At 35.4% G+C, this 23756-nt stretch overlaps 1 protein-coding gene across 1 annotated transcript; it reads left to right on the forward strand.

The window, feature by feature from the left end:
* The first annotated feature begins 1150 nt into the window (after nucleotides 1-1150).
* LOC121410612 (superoxide dismutase [Cu-Zn]-like) lies at nucleotides 1151-21263 on the forward strand. The gene is made up of 6 exons (XM_041602821.1): nucleotides 1151-1436; nucleotides 12479-12622; nucleotides 14843-14928; nucleotides 16853-17037; nucleotides 18148-18265; nucleotides 19970-21263. The coding sequence occupies exons 1-6, from the start codon at nucleotides 1385-1387 to the stop codon at nucleotides 20093-20095; spliced, it is 711 nt and encodes a 236-aa protein (XP_041458755.1). The 5' UTR covers nucleotides 1151-1384; the 3' UTR covers nucleotides 20096-21263.
* The last annotated feature ends 2493 nt before the right edge of the window (nucleotides 21264-23756 follow it).

Below are 23756 nucleotides of genomic sequence, written 5' to 3' on the forward strand. Positions count from 1 at the left end.
AGGGATTTGCAATAAATTCAGATTGACTGTGGTTGGTGACACCTTAGAATTTCAAATTACACTTGAGGATTTAAATGAAAGCCTTTAAGGTTTAAATGAAATTCTTGTCTGGTGACTAAACACAGTCGATATGGATTTATTCAAGATCCACGAAAGTTGTTTGAATTAATACCAATACCTAAAATAGCTCTAAACCTCTAAATAGGTGAGTGTAAAAAAAAGAAGGTAAAGATGATGAGTGGTATGAGTAGAAATTATATATGATAATAAAATTGTCTTCGACCACGAATGATCATCGATAGTATTCACTCTATAGTCTGTTTTTTTAGTTGTTATATGAAATACATACGAGGGGCGACTGAAAATTTTTGAACCTAACGTAAAAAGGATTAAAATATAAAGACCAAATTTTGTACATGAAATCTTTCACATAATCTACCTCTGTGAATCCTACCCACCAAATGTATTGGTCATATCAATATCTAGTCTTATTTGCAGGTTCCTAAATTTCTGTTTCAGGTGTCTCATGGAAAAAAATGGAAAAACACGAGTACCAAGCTGTCATTAAGTTTCTACGACTGAAAGACATGACCCTATATCATGTATATAGCTGAGACTTAGCTCTCTTTTATGGTAACCCATCCAATTTCTTGGAATGAGTTGTGACTATGTATGAGACTTCGGTTCATCATTATCATTGACCAAATTAGAAAGGAATGGGGTGCGTGCGGATGCATGCATGTGTAAATTAGTCCTGTTGACTACATCTAAAAAGGGCAGGTGCTCTTTTTAATCAGTCCCGGTACTAGGTTTATCGTCAAGGTGATATTTTGGGCCTTTGTGTTTCATCCGATATAGGTTAGATGAATGCGAGAAGGGACTCAAGATGAAGATTATACATGACAACCACATTTCACCCCCTTCAGTCCACTTCTTCCTTTACACTTTAGCTATTACTTTTCAAAGCTGTACCTATATATAGGGCAACGTAGCGCACATATTTAAACATTCCTTTTCGAAAATGATTTGAAGAACACACTTATGACAATGTTATCATTATCATAAAGGTTCGCCTGAATGAATTCTGAAATCATATGAACAACGATGCCCTCTACGGGCAAATCACCTTCACTCCTTCCCGAAATTCTCAAGATCTGCATGAGAGAGCTACCGATGAACACATCATTCGACATCTGCGTCTGTCCAGGTACGAAGTTAATTGCAAACCTGGAGCACAATTATACCCCATGCTATAACATTGCAACCGGGTTATTCCGAGCCACCAGGGATCAAAACCATAGTTTAGCTAAAATTATCCTCTTCGGGTATAGGTTGGATTATTCATCTTTCTGAGCTGAATTGAGTTTCATTTCTTCCTGACAAAATGCAGTATCTCCTTGCTTTCTTGTCACTCACTTCTGTTATCACCTCCTGCTGTAAGTATACACTCAGTGAGCTTAATTGACGCAAGTATTCGTTGTGACACTTGACCATGGGGCGTCAATTCAAATGCTACTTCGCATAATTCCACCCCCAAAACAATTTAAAATGGAATAGTTATTTAGCGCAATGTTCAAACTAATCATTGCTTTAAAATGTATTTTCTGTCACATACACCCAAAGTATCGCCTAAATACTAACGCACATGAGCAAGACCTTCTAAAATCTCAGACGCAGACGCTATGAAGAAGTCGTCAGTGTGTTATTGATATTTATCTTTCCTATAACAAGATAGGATTTTTGTTTTTAATTCATTTGAGTCGTTTATTCAGGTTTTGAAGTAAATCATTGATATGATTTGGTGATTTATCAGTTGATGAATAATTCCATGACGACAAGAAGCAATGTTGCATTCAAAATCTACGCACTATTTCTGTGATTTCCAACCCTTACTTTTCATTTTTGTTCATCAGTCTTCTGACTTTTTTCACCCCTGACCAAAACCACTATTCAATCTTTTTCCCACGCTTTTAACAACACCGAGATTCTCAGCATTTTACTTGTTCTTACTAAAATACTTGACTAAACATATTTCGATGTCGGGTTGAGTTACGAAAAGTGTTTTAAAGGTCAATTCCACCCCGGAAAATTGTTGATTTGAATCGATAGAGAAAAATCAAACACATATAATGCTGCAAATTTCATCGAAATCGGATGTAAAACATTGTAAAATAAGAAAGTCATGACATTTTCAAGTTTCGCTTATTTTTCACAAAACAGTTAAATGAACAACTCAGTAATATGCAAATGAGAGGGTCGATGATGTCCATCACTCACTATTTCTTTTTTTTTATTGTTTGAATAATACAATATTTCAATTTTTACTGATTTGACAATAAGGACCGACTTAACTTACCCCTTAAAATGTTGAAATAATGGTAATTCCAAAATTTCAACTTGTTTCACTTGACAAAGAGGAGAAAATTAGAATATTTCATATTTCATAAAATAACATACAAAATAAATAGTGAGTGGGTGACGTCATCGGTTTACCAATTTGCATACCGACCAGGATGTGCATATAACTGTTTTGTGAAATTAAGCGAAACTTAAAAATTTAATATCTTTCTTATTGTACATCCGATTTCGATGAAATTTTCAGTGTTTTGCTTGTTGGATTTTTCTCCTTTTTTCAAATCAACTTTTTGTTGGGGGTGAACTTGTCCTTTAAACAAACCATGAAGTCTATCTCTCTCTCTCTCTTGTGTGTTTAAGGGAGAGGGTGGAACTAAATAAGTTGATACAGTGAATGATTTGTGTCATATATTGGAATGATAATACGGTATGACAGGCAGACGACACCAGAGATGCTGCAAGGTCACATGGATGTGTCAGAGTTTAGGTATATAGTCCAGTGGGATTGCTTTAAACATGTTCAATAGCTGTAGGTCTATCCCTGCAAATACTACATTTTGAGGCTATACAAAACTAGTTTTGCCCACATTACCAATTTAAATAAAATGGACGTGTCGACGAATCAAGCCTCAATTAAAGCATATCCAATGAAGGAAAGAAATCAGAATACAAAGACGGAAACATACAAAAAGTTGAATTTTCTATGATTTGTCCAAACATATTATCTTAAAATGTCGACGAAATTGAATCTGTAAATATGTTTGAACAAAATGTCCTTTTCTTATTATCTCTTTGCGTTAAGACCCACTTTTTATTCATTTCTTAAACATCGTGTTGAAAAGGGAGAGATTGACTAATATCAAGATCCTTATCGCGATGGATAAATGGGTTTTCAGAACTTCAGAATTACTGATAAGAGCTATCAAAATATGGATATTAAATTATTGATTAAAAGAGAATTTAAAGTAAAACTTTACAGTAAGGATAATCTCTCTTGAATTGAGGTCCCCTTTCCCAAGCATGGTGACTCGAGTATTCGTTAAAAAAGGGATATATTCCTTTATATACCGTCTTACTTTAAAATATCAACTTTCCCTTCTATAAATACTTAAATTTATAAAAGGTATTGTATACATTTTTTGAATTGAAAAGGTACCTTTTAAATTAAATCTTTAATTGAATTTGAATATCTCATTTCGAAAAATTGGTGACAGTAGGCATTTATAACATGTGTGGGTTGTATAACTTTATTCTTAGATTAAATTAGGACCAAGACCCTTTGGCTATGTATTTTGATTGGGTAATCTGAACCTCCATTTCGAATTCAAAATAGGTTTCTTTAGTACTTGAGCATGGCTTATATAAAGCCAAAACTCAAACAATAACATTTCAATTCGGTCACGCTTTATATTATTGAATAACCTACTTAAAATCTAAAGGAATTGGAGAAATAATCCACGTCCAAAATGTGTTGGAAAACGAGATTTTTATGTCGACGAATGACACTTCACACGATGTCATTGACTTAGGAGAGAAGTCTCCCTGGTTTCAGAATCAAATTTACAAAATTTCTCTTAAATGTAATGATTTGTAAAGGCTCTGGTGCTTGTCCAGGGAGAGTGGGGGCTTGTCCTCCCCTTACTGCAAAGTGCCACTATACCAACCCCTTTATGGGAAGCAAAAGGTTTCCTGTATCCGCCATACAGACGGGGATCCAGGGGGGAGGGGTGTGGCAAAGGGGCATGTGCCCCCGTTTGAGGACTATGTTTTGCTCGTCTACAACAATGTATGGGGAAAGCTCCCCGTGAATGGTGATAACCTTTATTTTTTGCCTGTCAATTCAAAAGGGTGACTCGGTATGCTAAATCTTGGATCTATCCCCTGTCGCAACATGGTCACATTTGTTATTTAAGCGGCCGTACGGCGAGTCGAAAACAGCCGTTATAACGTTTTTGTACCAGCTACATAATTGTTTGAATAAAAGTGAATAAAACGGCTGTTATCGACTCGCCGTGCGGCCGCTGTAGAGCAAATGTGACCAAGGTATTAGCAGTTGTGTTTAATGAAATTGGGCCCTGATCTGGGGCGTGAAAATGAAAATCAGAAAGGAATTTCTCAAAACTGCCAACGGAATGTCTATAGACAACGTTTGAGGGCTTTATATTCCACTCAATCTGATCTACTGACGGAAAAATGGAAGGGGAGGGCTGATTATTGGTTTCTTTCTATTGAAATTTTATTCTTCAATTTACTATGAGTTTCAAAGTGATGAAAAGCAGTATTAGTAAATAGATATACATTTTTTTTTTTCATTTTGAAATGAATTTCTTTGCTAAAAGATTAATTAGAACAAGATCTTCCTCTTCTAGACAATTTTGTCAAAATGGTACACCCCATTTTTAGTTATAGGCTTACCATTATAATCAGGGAAATTTATCCTCTGTGTATATTGTTTCCAATATAAGTGAAAAGCTTATCAAATGATTTGCCCTCAATTTCACTCCTGATATAAACCCATAAAAAATTCATGTTTGTTTTACTTTCGTGGTCATAATGAAAACGAAATATGTCAAAGCAAGTTAAAGTGGCAAATGGCAGCCGACCTACGCCATAGGCATGTCCCACCACAAGTGGTATATGGAATAAAAAAAAAACAGATAGAAAAGGGATGGGAGAAAGAGGAGATAGTAGCAATAAATATGATAGAGCCTCCTTGAACATACCAATGTATCAATAGATGACCTCTCTGTATGTTATCCTTCATGATCCAAGATGTACCTCTCCGCATTTGAGAACATTCTAAAAATCTTCAAACCATATCCATTTTATTTCCTCAAAGTCGTTATTTTTCTTTATAAACAATCTCCCCGGGAGACATGCTACTGTTCATTTTGTTGGCATTAAAAAAAGAATGATTTATTTTTTTTCATAGAGATAGATATTTACATCTGATAAGGATTTGAAGGATTTGATATTCATCCCTCTCTCTCTCTCTCTCTCTATATATATATATATGAATCGGATTTGTAATTGAATGTTGCATGAGAACTCATGTGTACTAATAAAATGTTATATATACGACATTAATCATTATTATACGTGGTGCAAACTACTCGTTGAATTTTTAAATGGATAATGCCATGAGTGTGAAATCCAATGATCCTATATTATGTTCGTAGGCTAAACTTAAAGCCGCTGTTATATCAATTTAAACGGTTTCAATAAAATATTTGATAAAAATGAAAATCAACAAAATTATCATAAATATATTTTTTTGGTTGAATATACGATCTAGAATCTAAGATTATAATATATTTTTTAAACTAATATCAATAACAAATGTAGATGCCAAAGGAAGGACTTGCGAACAAAGAAGCAGATCTATTATAATTTTGAATAATTACACTTGCATAATCGATAAAAAAAGATTATTATGATGACATTTCTTCAACGCCATCTAAACGAAATTATCGTTAGTATTAAAGCCTGTGTATAGCTTTGGTAAAGGGTCAATAATTTGATTGATAATCGAATATCATCTAATATGACAGTCTTACTGAAGCGTAGAGACCGTTAGATATTTTTCCAACTGCACTTCTCTGAGAAAATTTCAAATATTCAAATCTTGGATATATAGCGCCCTCTCTCGGCGATGCTTGTTTTAAATTAAAAAAATGGGCATTTAAAGGGGAATCCAACCCAAATAAAAACTTGTTTTTATAAGGAAAAGAAAAATCAGACAAGTTGATAGGTGAAAGTTTGAACAATATTGGACAAACAACAAGAAAGTTATGAATTTTTAAAAGTTGTAAATATTGGTAATCACTATACCCATGGAGACTTCAAATTGGCCGCATATGGGATGTCATAGTGATGTAAGGCAAGGACTACTCTTCCATGTACTCCAATACATATTATGGCTAAAATGTCATTTTTCCCAAAAGTTTTATTTCAAATTATATTTTTCTTTCATGAGGACATTAAACAATATACTACCTGGATTATATTTAGATTACTGCCCCAGGGGAATGGGTACTTAGGAGAAAACCACAAATCCCTGATAATAAAGTACATGGCCTATGGGAAAGTTGTCCTTGCCCCTTGTCATAATTTACTTACACAGTTGCCAATTTGAAATCTACATAGTATTAGTGATCTCAATTTTAAAGCAGCCATAACTTTCTCATTGCTTGTCCGATTTCTTTCAAACTTTCACCATTCTGTTTAATTTATTTTTCTCCTTCCCAACATAACATTTTATGGCCAAGGCTGGATTCCCCTTTAAGCACTTATCTTATAAATTTAGTGATTAGATATCCAAAAGTTACAGACAAAGAACATATCTTGAAATTTTCAGCCCATTCCATGATTTGGAATAGGATTTGATTGAAAGACAAAAATACACAGATATTTTAATTTGATCGGGTGACCCGATCAAGTTAAATTTCCATGTAAAATCGCAAAATTTATCCTGTAAAACACATTTTCATTTCATATCCTCCACATCATAACTGTTATAGGGCATATCCATTCATATTAGCTAGCAATGAATTGGAATAGTGATAGGTGCATTTTGGTGGATTTACCAAAACTATACACAAGCTTTAAGAAACCCATGCATGATGTACCTAATAGATTCTTTATTTAATTCAATGGAATCGACAATCAGAGTCACATAGCCACATAGAAGACCCGACAGATCGAGATAGCGTTAGCGAATCTCTTTTTATCTGACGTAATCTGATATTTAAAAAATTCTTTCTGATATCAAAGACAGATTTAACGTGTCTGTTTCATGATAGCAATCATCGATAGATTGATGAAAACGTCTACACGTTTATCCTGAGTTTCATCATTGGATGAATTGGCTCATGTCTGCATAAACTGTATTATGCAGTTACGGTGTTTGATAATAACTATGACAAAATTGATTGAATCGTAGAAAGTCGTCTCAGTCATCAGGAGTCGAGTCAAATCTTTATCAAATAAACAAATCATCATTTACCGATCAGAATTAGCATGTTGGAGAACTGGTATAACCATGCTATAACCAATCATAATTATGTAATTAAGGTCATATAAGCCAAGATCGTTTGCGTTTCAAAACGATGATTATTTTGCTTGAGCGATGCAATACTGCAGACGCCTCATGGCTTATGTTTTTGCAGATTGCGGTATTTTACTATAGGCCTATAAATGGGAAAGGGAGAGAGAGGTCATTACCGAGAAAGGGGGGGGGGGGGAATGTAAGGAAAATAGAAAAATAATAATAACAAACAAACATGAAATAAGTTTCTGGTTATTGTGTTAAGACACGCCACACATCTAGTTTTTCAGATTATAAAAGGGTCAATTTCTTGACCTCTTGCTTCGCTCGCTCCAACTATTCAAAACATTTCCCCGTATGCTATGTTCTACTCACTTCAAATGTGACTACAACAGTGTTGATAAGACAACTGAAATAAAAGGGAGAGAGAGAAAAAAAGATGACGACAATATACAACACAAATACTAAAAGAGAAAGGGGAAGGGAGAGGTGCTAAGAGGAATAAGAGAAAAGAAGGAGAAAGGGTCAAACAAAGAATTAAAACAAATGACAAGGCTAATTTTGTATATTTACTGATGGATAAAAAAATCAACAAATAAGAGAGAGAGAGAGGGGGGAGAAAGGGGGGTAATGATATTAATAGGATAACTGGACGGGGAGAGGGACGAAAGTCATAAAGACCAAAGACGCTGCACTCATCCGTTTTACGTTTCTCCAGATTCAATGAAATATAAAGATGTAGAATACGACACCATTGATCTCGGCATGTTATCAGTGATAATCAACACCTTCGTTGCCAGCTTGAAAGAATTAAGTAAGAAACATAACAAGTTTCTAGCCCTCAGCAGAGGGTATGGATTCCTCTGGTAGAGATCCCTGTATGTTATTCCAAAACTACAGTTCTCCACAAAATTGACCCAGTTTTTTGTTGCTCAAAGATGAAGAAAGATTGTGGAAGCGTTGAAACCTTAGATTTTGTTGGCTTTCAGAAAAAATAGACCACTACCATAACCACTGTCATTGACGATACAGCTCCTCAGATTTTAAGGAATGGAGTGGGTGCAGGGGAAGCAACCATTAAATACATCTCAAAATATTCATTGATTGCATAATATTATAGTTTGACGGAAGGTGACATTTTCATGTTTTACTGTATCGTGTTAATTATACTAACCAATGGTTCTTTGCATAACAGTACTCATTAAAAATAACTTTCTTTACTAACGGATATTCTAGCATATTTCCATGTTCAGTCTCCCTGCTTTCCGTCAAACGTTGAAACGAAAAAGAAAAGCAACGAAGATTTTTTTAATAAACGTTATATTTCATGTATTTCAGCACCTATATGACATTCTGCCAATTACGTGGATATGGACTACCACTCTTTGCTGTATAAGAGGTGAAAAGAGTGGTAAAGACATGCCAAGAAAAGGGGGAATGACGGGAAAATGCGGGGAAAATGACTATCCAAAAAAGAGAACTAGTGTATATTTTCCCTGTTATTCAATTGAGAAAAATGATGTCTCATTATATCGTCTTGCTCCTAATAAAAATACCATTGCGCCGCCCCTGAAAAAAAAAATTGTGCAGGGAAAGGGCATTGAAAATTACCATGCATTGCAAGTTGATCCCCCTCCCCCCAATAACAAAAATACAGAACATGCTTGATACGTGCTCGTTTATGTAGATATCAAAATGGTTTTTTGTCATTATTTCATTTAATTTTAATGCGATGTTGATGTTTTTTACTACGTTTTTTTTGTAGGCTTTTGGATTTATTTATTTTTCTCACCTTGGGGCTTTTATCAAAGTCAAGCTGTTCGTGTTTGACTCATGTGACATACCGTGACTGCGGGAGTCAAGGTGAATGTCTATCCGATAACGCTATGACCAGTAGCGAATCCATCGATGACGCCCACAACAGTATAGCGGCATCAGTCTTGCTCAATACATTAGATATACCTTCACTATATTGTCAACTGCCCTGGAGAGGGGTCCTACATGGACTTTACCCATCGAAAATTTCCCCGTTAAAATCTTTTGTAAATGTCCATCTTTTCTCTATAAATGTTTTCACATTACCGATTCGGGGGGGCACACCTTTCATCCCTCTTCGTATAAACGTAGGTATTTTATATTAGCGTGGCCACCCTAGAGGACCATACAAGGATCATCCTGACAAATAGATACAAAGCGTCTAGCATTACTAGATTTGACTGACAATGTTACTCAAAACAAAAAGCTAGTTATGTTGATTTTGTCAACAGTTGGTTTATGTGACACCGACAGCTAATAAGCATTTCATAAGAATAATAAGTAATTACAAAGAAACAATAATAATGAAATAGCTAAGTCGTAGTATTCTTTCTGAATATTAAAAAGTATTGACAATTGTATAATAATTTTTGTTTGCTATTTCTATGCGCTTTATAAGAAGAAAATAAATTGGAAAAGCAAATGAAAGCAATTTTAGAGAACAAAATGTCAAAATTATTTAGTTAGCATCAAATTTCAAATAGTTCGAGACAAAATGTTCCTGCTTCCCGACGATTTCACGGCTTAATATCAATTGTTAAAAGAAAATGATAATTCACTAAAGTAAATATAAAGAATGGGCAGGACAATAGAATAATTACTATAAGAAAACGAGAATGAACCTACATAGTATTTTTATATTATTTTTAAATAAAACTATATCGCATACCTTCTGATGTTTAGATATCAATCAAAATATTATACCATCTGTTGTTATGCACGGTCCCATAAAACAATATATTATATAACTTATTAAGAGGAGTCGCTATGGTAGATGTAATGTGTGTTGTTAAGAAGAAAATTGAGAATTTTGACGTTTGTACATATTTCATTCAATTCCTTAACAAACAGTTTTATGAAATTTATTATTTTGATCTTTATCTGATAATAAAATACATGTATTAGATTAAAAAAGCAATGCTCTTTTATTGCTTTATTGCAGCAAATTTTAGATATGTTTCCCTTAAATTTCAAAATTTGTATTTTGGCTAGATATACATCTGTTTGCCTTTTCCTTTCCAAGGCCTCTTTTTGTTATTCTGCCGAATATTGCAATTATCTATGCACGAAAGCCTTGTTAACATGTTATTATATTTAATACCGTCAGCCTTTGTTACAATCTGTCAGTTGGTACATGCATGGTAATCATGAGTAATAAGTATTTCAAAGTTCACATGTCTCACTCGTTTCACTAACAACTAGCCCGGGGAAGGGAAAAAATGTACAAAGAAATCGGATAGATGGACATATTAATTTCATATGTCTCATGTTAGTGCTCCCCATCGGGAAAGAGGAAACTATTCATTGAAAACAGAAGTAGCATACTCAACAAGTATAGACAAAATATGAGTCGCATCCATGCAGGTTCTATTGAATGATGTTCTGTTCTTACATAACGTCCTTTGTGAAAAATATCAGTTTTTGTCATTGGCGGCGGAAGGCAAAAAGATAAGGGGGGATCCACCTGATTTGGGATGGACACTGGTAAACAAGTGGGGGGGGGGGGTCCAGGTCCCCCCCGCTTCCGCCGCCTATGGTTTTTGTCCATTTAAGCTCTCTAAAATGGCGTATAGAATAAAATGTGGTAAATGAACGTGTTAAATCGACAATTACTGTTGCATTTCATTCAACAGCCTATGTAATTATTTGCATCTCTTTCGTTAAAGAATAATACTTCAACGGATGATGACTTTTGGGAAAAGATCGATTTTTTTGGGGGGGGGTCAGAGGATGCATACACATACTTTTGTGAGGAAGAGGGGGAGGGGTGACGACGCATCCCTACCATGGGAACAGGGTGACGAAAAACGAATACATGCAGAACCTATGTGCAGAGAAAACATCACTGACCATGGGCGGCGATGCCCCAGAACTGTTGTATTTTGTACAACAACCAATGGGATAGGGTCTCCTTGCCCCCTAGCAGTGACTTAAGATATCATCGTGTACAATTTACCATCCTACGATAGTAATCAATCCACACAACTCATTTATTATATTCAGGATAGTATAACGGGATATTAGATAACATATTCAACACTGTTCAAAATGTTGATTGGCCTTCTAAATTAATTTTATTTTCAGCCATTCCGTCGCTAATACAGGAACTTGGTTCCCCGTCTTAGTTCATAATGTTCATTATTGGGGGATAGTCTCCTCTCTTCCACTTATCATTAGATGTAATTACGTTTTGTAATTGTTGGCGTCATGAATAATTCTATAATAAGGGCACCTGTTCCGTCGGAATTTGTTATGTAACAGAATCACGCATGTTTTAGTCCTTGCTCAAATTGTGAAAATTGCCTGATCTAATACTTTCCTTGTTTCTTTTCCGAGGCAGGTGACTAACGTGATATGTTGTTTTTTATTGCATCAATGGGCTATTTGCGCTGTAGATCTTGATACCACAAAACCATATCATTCCACGTTTGCATCCTACGCGCGCGGATCCGGGGGGCCGGGGCGGAAGATGCGGGGCACCCTGTAAAATTTGAAAAATCACACAAGTGCAGCTTGTAGAATGCAGTAATTGCGCACCCCGAAAATTGCACGATGGCTTTTATTTGGTTACCTTTTGTTTATTATTCTTTGCTTGTAATACTTTTGGGGAGGAAATGTCCACCAATTTTTACTGATGACCTTTTTTTTCAGCAACATTCGCATCCCGTTCAAGTCCAACTCTTGATCTGTTCCTGTTATGAAAGTTTTTTTTACCGTTTATTTGCCTAAAGCTAGATACACCCCATGATAATATGATTATAATAAATTACTTCAATCCATCTACATGAGAAAGAAAATTCCGGAAAAATGGAAATTTGGGTCGTTTTGTCAATTTCCTCTCCGAAAGCAATAATCATCCAGCTCATGAAAATATATTTAAGTGTATGGGGGTGTTATCTAATTTTATCATCAATGGATCATAACGGGACGTTTGACCAAAGGTGCAGATTTTCTGCCAATTCAATTCAGGGGGTGCATCTTGTTTGGTGTATTTTGAAGAAGACATACTTTTGTAATGTTATCCATGTATGTATCACACAGATTGCGTTCGAATACCACTTTTCGCCACCCTCCGTCATCTTCAACATGAGATTGATAATCTAAAGGGTGAGGTATTTCTTCTTCGCCAGGCACAGGAACAATGTCACCCTACTGAAGACCATCAAGATGGAAAGAATACAGATGGTAGGCCTATGTTGAATGTGCATGCACCGAACTTTTGAGATCAGCATGGAATGTGTTTGAAAAAAAAGAAGAATCAAGAACCAAAAAGCACCCTTCTTCTCGTCCTCCATCTTGTTGTTCTTCTACATCTCGCTTTCTTCATTGTCCTATAGTTCGCTTCTGTGACAAGTTGTCATGTGGCTATATATTTTCCGTGTGTCATCCCGACAATAATTCCTGCAACTTTGTGTGAAATGAAGCTTTAACTTGTTACAACAAAGTTACCAAACCGTTGCATCGACTGAAGTTAATGGCACTGCCTGAAATACCCCACCATGCATCCTTCTACATTTTGCATCCTATCACAGCTGCATCTGTCATACTAGATCTTCAGTGCATTTTGTCTCATTTATTTGTGTTTACGTCAAAAATGAATCTTTAGCCTGTCCCCAACATGTGGCGTGTAGTTTCTTCTCAATTTGTTTGCTCCATTCGAAAAAAATCCAATATTAGGGTGATGGTGTTTAAATCTGCGATGGTAAATGACTTGAAGTTTTCATCACAGTAGCGTTATAAGCCCCCCCCCCAAAAAAAAAGAATAAATAAATAAAAAAATGAGAGGGCCAGACATAGCGTTTGGGCAAAATTTCTACAAAGTTAAGAGCGAACGAAGTGGGTGATCAAATTTTTTTGAAAGTTTAAACACAAAAATAGATTCTGGGGATAGATTTTGACATAATATCCAGACAGAGATATCATATTTTAGCCTACTCCCTTTCATTTTCTTTTTTCTCCTTTTATTCTTTATTGATGAAAAATTTCGGGGGCTGAGGCCCCACCCCCCCCCCCTCTGTTCACCAGTATGTGTTACAATATCTGAGATATTTCTTTAAAATATAATATAATATAATTTCATTTCTTCCAAAAGGATCGATTGTCTCAAAGTTTTGGATTCAACGACGTTGCCAACATTGGTTATTTTTTTTTGAATAACCTTTACCTTCGGCATGCGTTTTCTCCCATTATTCATTTATGTCCATTCAACCAGCAATACCACGTATTAACTCTCAGCTAAGACATTCCAAGAGATGTCCGCATCTATGGACCCAATATTGGGTACTTTCATTGAATGTGTTCCAAGCAATATGCCCAGGCACATAATGCACTTGACGGTTTCTTGACAATAACACCCACAGATGTATTGCCACTTTCATTTCAAGTGTCTGTGAAGAGCGATCAATCAAACATTTCCTGCTTTAATATAATACTAGTTGTGTGTAAATTGTGATTATATGCACACATAAATATATTTAATCATTTCAAGGTATATTAATTCAGTTTTCAAAATGTTGTATAGTATCAATTAGTTAATGTACACTATATAAAATGAAAATTATGCATATTTTGATGTATGTTTTTCCCAGGGATGTATTTCCTTCAAAAATGATAAACAAAATACACGGAAAAAATGTCCATCGAATTGCGATAAAACATCCCACTTGTTTTTTCCCAACGGTTTGGCTAAAAAGCCGAAGCTTACGTTACAATAATGCATTTGATTGTATTCAATGCATATTGAAATATTACATATAAATTATAACTCAGTAACGATAAATGAAACAGGCTATGGAAAAGATCATAGAGGGTTTGAAGACTTGCTTGCTTCAATAATTCATCAGAATCCCAAATTGCAACCTTGCGACCACTTGTAATATAATTATTCGTCTTAATTAAATTTGAGAATCTCTCAACTGTACGGAATAAGGAATTTAAGAGGTGTCGTGATATCTTACAGGATTGAATTTTAGTAAGATTATAATGCATGAATGCCATCTTTCACAGAGAAATTCTCTGTCGGTATTTTATTTAAAGAAATATTTATAAATGTAGGTTGAACGTGCTGCACCTGGTGTTCATCGCAGTTGTTGTTTATCCTTTAAAGGAGCTGCAACAAACTTTTACATGTTTGGCGTATAAGGATTATGATAAAATGAAATATGAAAAGTGGAACCATATACCGTACTGCTGCAATGATCGCTACTTTGGGGACATTCTTAATTACTTAGATAGAAATTTTACAGTATCCCGAGATATATATTGCTCGATTTCAAGATTACTGAGGTCCGAGGATTCATGTTTTGTAACAATCAATATTAACAACGTTTTAGTTGTGCTATTTCATTGGTATTTATTGACATGGTTTCATATCAACAGTTAAATTCCCTTCCATTCCTTTAACAGCGACTGTTACTGTCAATTTCGCCTCATGTCGTCTCACCAAAAACGAGAACGGGGAGATTGTTGGCAGAGTCGATCTTCGAGAACAGGTGTGTAGAAAACAACCAAGAAAATTAAATAACGTTTTTCGTCTCTTAAACTGACGTTGAGGTGACTGTGGATGAACTGTAAGCACAATTATTACATTAGGTACTAAATTGTTTGCATTTGTTAGCATACATTAGGAGTACCACTCTGATTCAAAAAGGATTCGGAACATTAACAGGAAATGTTTTCTGAGAAGTGAATTTGGGGGAAAAGTTTACTTTATCGTATCCTGTTTTAGTGTGATTCTTCGGAAGTACTTGGAGATAATGCCCTATTTTCCATTTTCCTATTTAAACAACTTTCGGAAAAGTCAATGACATTGGGTTTGTTGTTCGAGTATAAACATCTATCTATATTCGCGTTTGTTGAAAAATGCAAGTATATACAGTTCATATCGGCAAAAGTGATGCTTGTTGAGTTACACTCTAAAAAATGAATTGCTAATTTAGCTCTTAAAGAGCGTGTATAGTGACTGCACTTCGGGGTGCTGATTTGTCTAGTTCAACTAGACAAATCAGCACCCCGAAGTGCAGTCACTATACACGCTCTTTAAGAGCTAAATTAGCACTTCGTTTTTTGGAGTGTATGATGTACATAATTCAATCGAAGCTTCTTAATGTCTGTACGGATTCAGTGTATTCGATAACATCAATACAATTTTTTTTTTTGGGGGGTCACGCGAATCTATTTAATTTCCAGCATTAGATAATGGATATACATGGGAAGTGGGGATGATGGGGGTTGGGGTAGTTGCCACCAACCAAAAGGGTATGTTGGGGGTCTAAACGCATTTTGCCCCCCCCCAAAAAAAAAGGGATAAGGAGAAAGGAGGAAGAAGGAAAATAAAGGACAGAAGTGCACGCAAAATATGTGATTTTTCGGGGGGGTGGATGGGCTCGCGCTTCGCGCGAATCTATTTCATGTCCAATATTAGATAATGGATATGCATGTTGAATTATATCTTAATTTTATGAAATCGTGGAGTCACCTTTGTGGCCATACCCAGCGTAGAGAAAGGGGACATGTGTCTTCTTTCATATATCGACTGGATAATGCATAATAAAATAGTTCATCCCAACATGAAAGAGAAGACATTTACCCGCGGGGTCAAATAAATCTTCTATTTGAATAATTCCAACAGATGCAGAAACATGCATAATTCTGATAATCGTAGCCAAACTCCGCATTAGGATCGGGGGGGGGGGGGGGCTGGTGATGTTGGAAAGATACCAAACTCAAATGTTCAACCGATTATGAGTGGTAGCAAGTGACAAGAAATAGCACTAATTTTAAATGACATGTTTGATTTTCCTCTATCGATTCAAATCAACACTTTTCTGGGGATGACCTGACCTTTAAGGTAGAAGTGACAATTCATTAAAGAAAAAAAAAAACATTGATTTTTATAAATTAGTTTTTGACCACCTCGCTTGTTCAGTTTATTTGGTTAAAAAGAATGAACAACACTGATATCACATCGAAAAACGAGCAAGTTTCCAAAAAAAAATTCATAATCAAAATGCACGATAGACCAGAGATATCTGGTAAAATAAGTTTAAATTGTAATGATCAATTGGTATTTAGTTGATTCACGTCCACGAAACTACTTAAAGTTTAGAAAAAACCTACCAAACCCTTATTTTCTGCCATTATTTGAAATCAGAATCTATTTAAATTGATCAGTGCCATTATATTCATCTGATCAATGTAATTGTTTTCACAAGAATAAACGCGTAAAATTTAACTGAAGCAATGTACTGTAACCACATATAAATTGTATGATATAAGTGGCTCTCGTTTTATCCAATCAATATTTCTACGGTGCTTGAAAAAGTGGAGAAGGGGAACCGTGTGAATATATGTATATAAATGGTATATTTATTGATATTATTTTGGATCTCTTTTCCATCTCTGTTTTGAGTATAGGAAGGGAGTTCGAAAGTACTTGAGGTCCGTCTTCAGGTTGATGGTGCGAAGCTCACTTTGGAAGCAAACAGTAAACATGGATTTCACGTACACGCCTATGGTAACATCAGCGGCTCATGCTCAAACACAGGAGGTCATTACAATCCGGAAGGGGTGCTTCATGGAGGACCGACCTCAACTCAGAGGTAATATAAGGCACGGATTGGGGAGGGGCACTGACTGGGGACAAGTGCCCACTCGTTTACACGAAGTTGTACCTTGCGATGAAAAGTTGCACTTCTTTTGCCCTTCCAGGAAGTAAAGATTAAAATAGGTTTTAAGTGACCCCTTTTCGACATCAATTTCAAACTTAACCGCTAACGATGGCATTTTTTTGCATTAGTTACATAATATATCTCTAAATTAAAGGATGAATTGTTATATCATTTGAATGCAGAATTAAAAGAAAACAAACTAAAGAACGATAATTCATATTGGCGATTTGGCAAGGGAAATTGCTTGCAAGAAAATAACGAAATTAAATATTCAACATTTTTCTAAGTCTTACGATTGGGAGTACAATTTACTAATAAAGAAATTTTCATTGGCAAGAGAAAGAAAGAACTTGTGATAGCGAGTACTTCAATGGAGATTGCAACATTTCCTCTTTTAAATTCTGAAGTTCTGTGAGATCATGTAAGGCTTTAGGAATGGGAGGAACAGAGCTTGTAAATTATTGCAAAGACCCCATTTCTGACCGTCTAAGCCTACCCTGTAAATGTTAAGAATGGTGCATATAAAGCTTTTTAAAGCCGGGGTAATAATATCCAAGTCCTGTGGAAGCGCATAGGGACGTTATGACATAATGTGATATGCGCTATACAAGAACTGCGTTATTATTATTTTTTTTTAATTAATTTCTATGTCTTTTGTTTGGGGGTTACTCCTTCAATGACTGTCCTATATTATGCCCACACGTTAGCGAGAAATTATATATAATCATGCTTATTTATTGATCCCCCAAAAGGGATCGAACAAATTGTGAGTTTCGGAGAATAAATAAAACGGTGAGGAAATCAAGTGAAAAGTAATTTTTTTTTCTTTCAAACTTTAAAATGCTCAACCTTGGTGCATTTGTAAATGGAGAAGAAAATTGTAAAATCTCTTTAAAAGTGTCCCACTCTCATTTTCCCCTCCCCGAATGGCCATTGCGGCACTTGCCCCTTTTGTTTCCTCCCGGATATTGAAGTTCCTCTGTTAACACCTAAATAAAATGTTGCTTATGCAGTCGTCTATACCATTACCTTTCCATACAGACATACTGGCGATCTCGGCAATGTTCAAGCAGATGCTTCGGGCAATATCAATGTGAGTTTCAATGATACTCATGCATCACTTACAGGAGACAACGCTATCATTGGACGAGCATTTGTGGTAAGATAATTATGTTGATGGCCGACATAAACCAATGTTAAGAAAAGGAAGGGTGGTGGAAAAGGGAGCCAGGAGGGGTCGCATGCTAAAAGAAGAACACGAAAATAGAATGGCTCCCATCAGGTGCAGAACCAGGAATTTTCAAAGGGGGGGGGCACATTTTTCCGAGGAAAAAAATGACAAGCAAAACAAAAAAGAAAAAAAAATTTTTAACCAAAAATTAAGGACATTTCGTCCACGAAAAAGTTTTGACAAGAACCCCCCCCCCCCCGAAAAAAAGGTGTTCACTTTCAAAGGGGGGGGAAGGGGGGCACGGGTCGGCTTACCCCCTCCCCCTTGATCCGCCAGTGGCTCCTTGCCAATACATATTGATGTTTAATCTTTAGCATAATACCAAAAGTGATGTAAAGAAATAGGCTTAGATTCCGTGCCTATTTCTAACTTATAGATTTAAGAATTTCTAATCTAATAAACTCTAATTCTAATAAAATTGATTTTCCATTCTATAATATTTAGATATTTATAATCTTATTTTGGTTTGGTATCGAATTATATTCTAAGAAGTATGAATTCATACAAGCCCGTCCTTAAAATGTCTCTTTTCAGGTCAGTATTTAAGATTTCAGCTAGCGATTTGCGCTCGCATTACTTGATTAGTGGGGTACGTATCCTGTTCATGAATTCCTACAAAGACTCCTTCAAATATCACTTGCTCAGGTCAGTATATTTCAACTCGCGCTTCGCGCTCGAATTTTTAAAAGAAATGCATCATATTCGCGGTTAAGAATAATGCCTAAAATTTTCTGTTTTCAGGTCTCAGTTTATTAAAGGACAAGTCCACCCCAACAAAAACTTGATTTGAATAAAAATAGGAAAATTCAACAAGCATAACACTGAAAATTTCATCAAAATCGGATGTAAAATAAGAAAGTTATGACATTTTAAAGTTTCGCTTCATTTCACAAAACAGTTATGCACATCTCGGTCGGCATGCAAATGAGGAGACTGATGACATCACCCACTCACTATTTCTTTTGTATTTTATTATATGAAATATTTTGATTTTCTCGACAATTGTCATGTGAAATGAAGTTTCATTCCTCACTGAATACGTGGAATTCCATTATTTTAACATTTTGTGCTTCAGGCAAGGAGGTCCTAATCATCAAATTCTTAAAAATTGAAATATTGTATAATTCAAACAATAAAAACAAAAGAAATAGTGAGTGAGTGACATCATCGACTCTCTCATTTGGATGCAACTGGCTCGTTCATAACTATTTTGCTAAAAATAAGCGAAACTTTGAAATGTCATAACTTTCTTATTCTACATCCGATTTTGATGAAATTTTTAGCATTGTGCTTGTCTGATTTTTCTCTATTGATTTAAATCAACATTTTTCTGAGGTGGACTTGACCTTTAAAAATCAGGAAATTTCAAATTGTGCTTCGCGCTTCTATCATTTAATTTTGTGAGATACAAAATCTTGTTTATAAAAATAAATCAAAACTGTGCTTAAACTTTAATATATAGCACGGACCCCCCCCCCAAAAAAAAAAAAAAAAAAAAACTAAGGTTCTTTTGGGAAGTTGCGAATGGAAATCCCCCCCCCCTTCTCTGGACAGTGCTAGATCCGCCCCGCGTTTGTTCTTGTTTAAACCAATCTCATCATACTGAATTTATTATTTCTTTCTGTCATGTAGCTTCATGCAGGAGAAGACGACTTGGGTACTGGCGGAGACGCGGGAAGTCGAGCGACGGGTAATGCTGGATCTCGATTGGCTTGCTGTGTCATTGGATGGGCTTCTGGTACAGACTGGACCAACTAAATAATTGTTCATTTTTTGCTATTTCTATAAGATAAATGATTATAATTGTGTAAATCATGATAATGTTTATCAATACATCTGTTTTTACATTTGATATTACTCTTTTGTACAACTTCTACTTTTATATTTTCGTCCCAACCTATCATTATTTTGATGTGATGTTAGATGGTTCTTTTTATTAATAAAGGAAATATCGAATGCTCGTCTTAAATTTGGAATTGTGTATATTAATACGGAATATAGAACAAGAATTTTACATGCAAATCGTTCACTCACTAGACCTTAAAATACAACCCCAAAATACTGAGTATTATCGGAGGAGGGGCGGGGGTGCCTGGCTCAGTCCATTATGTGATGAGAAAGAGGGAAAATAATGATTATCGAGTAATGTCTTTGTTTTAAGTTATGGGCTTTGAAAATAATTCTATCAAATTAACTTTTCAAAATAAAAATTATTTGGATTGTGTTAGTAATTTAATTTGGCTTAATAATTGTAGTCATAATTCTGACTGTCAGACAAATAGATTTAGACGCACTGGTCATGCTGGTTACATTATATTTTCATTGTATATATTTGTGTATAGCTGCATCTTGTTCTTCATAATGTATCATCCAATGAAAATGCTATTATATTCACGATGACTGGTGCGGGTCATAGTGTTGTAATAGAAGACTTATCTTTTTTTTAATATTATAAAAAAGAAATGGCAGATTAGGAACAAAATTTTGAAAACAAATTTTACATCACTATTTCAGGGAAATTACAGTGTAAAAAAAAAGAAATATTCACATGATTATATCTGCCACATTGTATTAGGATTGTCTGCATGCAGCATTATGTAAATCATTGGTCACTGACACCTTTTCAGTACATCCAGTTAGCCATATTTATCTCAACTCTAGCCTTCAACTAATTAAAAAGATAATTGTTGTTGTTTTCAACCATATTCTCTAGTATACAGTTTGCATGAAAATATTTCTAATTCATGATGTAACCTTAAACATGACAAACATGCATAAAGTTGTCAGTTTTTCCCTATTTGGTTCATAATTATATTCTACTGTATTAACGAATCCATGTGAAAACAAGTATCTGAAGGAGATTGCACATAGTATTACGGTGTGCGTGATAAGCCCCAAATAAATGGAATCAGTATTTTCACATTAATTCAATGATTAAAGACTTATTTTTTCATCATGGGAATTGAACATATAATCTTCGGAATAACCTCATTTATGTGTTTGATGTGATTTCATGCATGTATATTAAGATATAATGAAGAAGAAATACGTACATGTACATAAGCTAATAGTATTAAAGGGATAATTAAACTAACGGTATCATGAGAACAAATACATTATTTTATGATTATTTTGTAACTGTAATTGTTATATTGTGTTGAAAATGGAAATGAATGAATGAATCCCGGGAATAATGAATGAGTTTTTGAAGATTGGAGAAGAAAATATAGATAAGACGTAATGTCACTTTGTGATCGTTGAAAACCCCACGTAATAAGAAAAAATACGACAAACAATTTTAAGTTCAACGGACACTCCATAAATTGCTCTGACAGTGAATGTGCATGGAACCAGAAAAATAGTCAACTTCAATGATTAGGGATGTCGGTAGGACAATAATTGGTTGGGCATGTATGCCCACAAATTTAATTTTTGTCACCCCTCTCCGGCGTTGGCTATGCAAGCAATTAATTTTTCAAACAATATCTCAGGGGATCGATTGCTAACATGAAAAGTGATTTTCTTATGTTTCATGCTTGAGTGAGCACTGCCCACTTAAACAAAGGGTATGAAAATTAGGGTGGGCAGGAATTAGCCTTCCGATTTCTTTCAGTTTTTGAGAGGCGAGTCCATTGGAACTTGCAAACTTGAGGGTGTTGTGATAAATTAATGGTCATTCATTATCAATTCAAATTGTCAGAGCAAATTCCATGAAATATCAAATTGAAATGTTATGCATGAGTGGGCGTGAATTGCAATCTTTAGTGTGCACAGCATTTTAACTTTACAGAATATAGGGTTAAAATAGGACTTCAGTGGGTGAAGCAAGCTGATGGGAAAGGGTCAACAGAACATTTAGCCTCCCTCCTACAGGTCCTTCCTTCCCCTCATGTTGAGATTGAGAGTATACATGTACGCATTACGTCCAGAGCGGATTGTCAATTTGATAATAAATTCTGAAAATTAAGTCATCAACTTTTACTTATCAATCATTCAATCAACAATTTGTTAGTAAATCAACTCAGTCAATGTGATCAATCAAAAAATAATCTTTTTCAATAAATTATCAATCAAACATTCAGCTTTTCAATTAATGATTTCATGAATCACCATATTAGTCAAGTTCTTAATAATTATTCAACGGAAAAGAAACACCCTTCAACCATCAGTCACTTGGCATTAAAGTTTTGAATACCATCCAGGAGAAAGAATTGGGTGGAGGGCGAGGTGAATACATGATTTGTAATTTGTAAGAGAATACAAAGACGAATGTCCCTTTAAAACCCCTTTTCCACTAGGGCCAGGACAGCGTCAGGACAAGGCGCGGAATGTAATAATTACAATCCGCGACCCTTCCGCAACCTGTCCGGACATTCCTAGGAGTGTCCGCACGCTGTCCTAAACCCTTCCTGGTGTTCGGGAAATCAAAATTTGTCCGCATCCAAATTTTGGTCGAGACCAAAATTTGGACGCGGATATTGAATTCCTGACACCTTCGGGACCCTGTCCTGACGATGTCCTGATGATGTCCTGCCCTTCCTAAACCCTTCCGCGTCTTCCGGAAACCATCCGCAATCAGGTCAGCTTCAAGAAGGAAAGAAGAAGCCATGCGGATTTTATCAGGAACATGCGGATTGGAATAAGAAGGCAAGCGGACAGTTTCAGGAACGTGCGGACAGGAATAAGAAGGCAAGCGGACTGTTTCAGGAACGTTCGGACTGGAATAGGAAGGCAAGCGGAGTGATTCAGGAATGTGTGGATCAAATGCTAATATGTATGGAACGAGTACACAAGTAGCAAAAACCATTTGCAAAAGCACTAGATGGGGCAACGGGATAATACAAGACAAGAAAATTACAAAAAGTAAAGAAGTACGGGGTCAAGGGGCCTAATTAGTATATACTAAAGAAAACTGAGAACCTAGTATTTCAAGTAGTGTTTTAAACATAATTACGCGAGCGCAAAGCACGAGTTGATTTTTTTTTTTTTTTGGGGGGGGTTACAGACTTGAAGGAAGAATATTTCAAGCATTTTCTACTGATCTGAAAAGTGGACTTTTCAAATATTTCTTGCAATAGTTCAACTGGCAATGATGCGAGCAGATTATTTTATTCTGCACTGAACATAAAAAGATGTTTCATGCAAAGTTTGATTATGAACTAGATTATTTTAATGTACTCGACTGAAAAAAGGACCGTATAGGCAGCGCTTGACTTTACAAATAGGACAAATATCATAACAAAATTAATAATACAGGTGTAGATTCCAAACTGAAATTCAAGTTTATATTCCTATTACATTTTAAGCACTTTGTTTGATCATGAATGAGGTGTCATTAATAAGATATAATAATAGCAAGTTTATAAATATCGCTTTTCTCAGAACGGCTCAAAACGATTTACAGCAGGGGCAAAACGAT

This window comes from Lytechinus variegatus, chromosome 3, assembly GCF_018143015.1.
Source record: "Lytechinus variegatus isolate NC3 chromosome 3, Lvar_3.0, whole genome shotgun sequence".
NCBI classification, from domain to species: Eukaryota; Metazoa; Echinodermata; class Echinoidea; order Temnopleuroida; family Toxopneustidae; genus Lytechinus; species Lytechinus variegatus.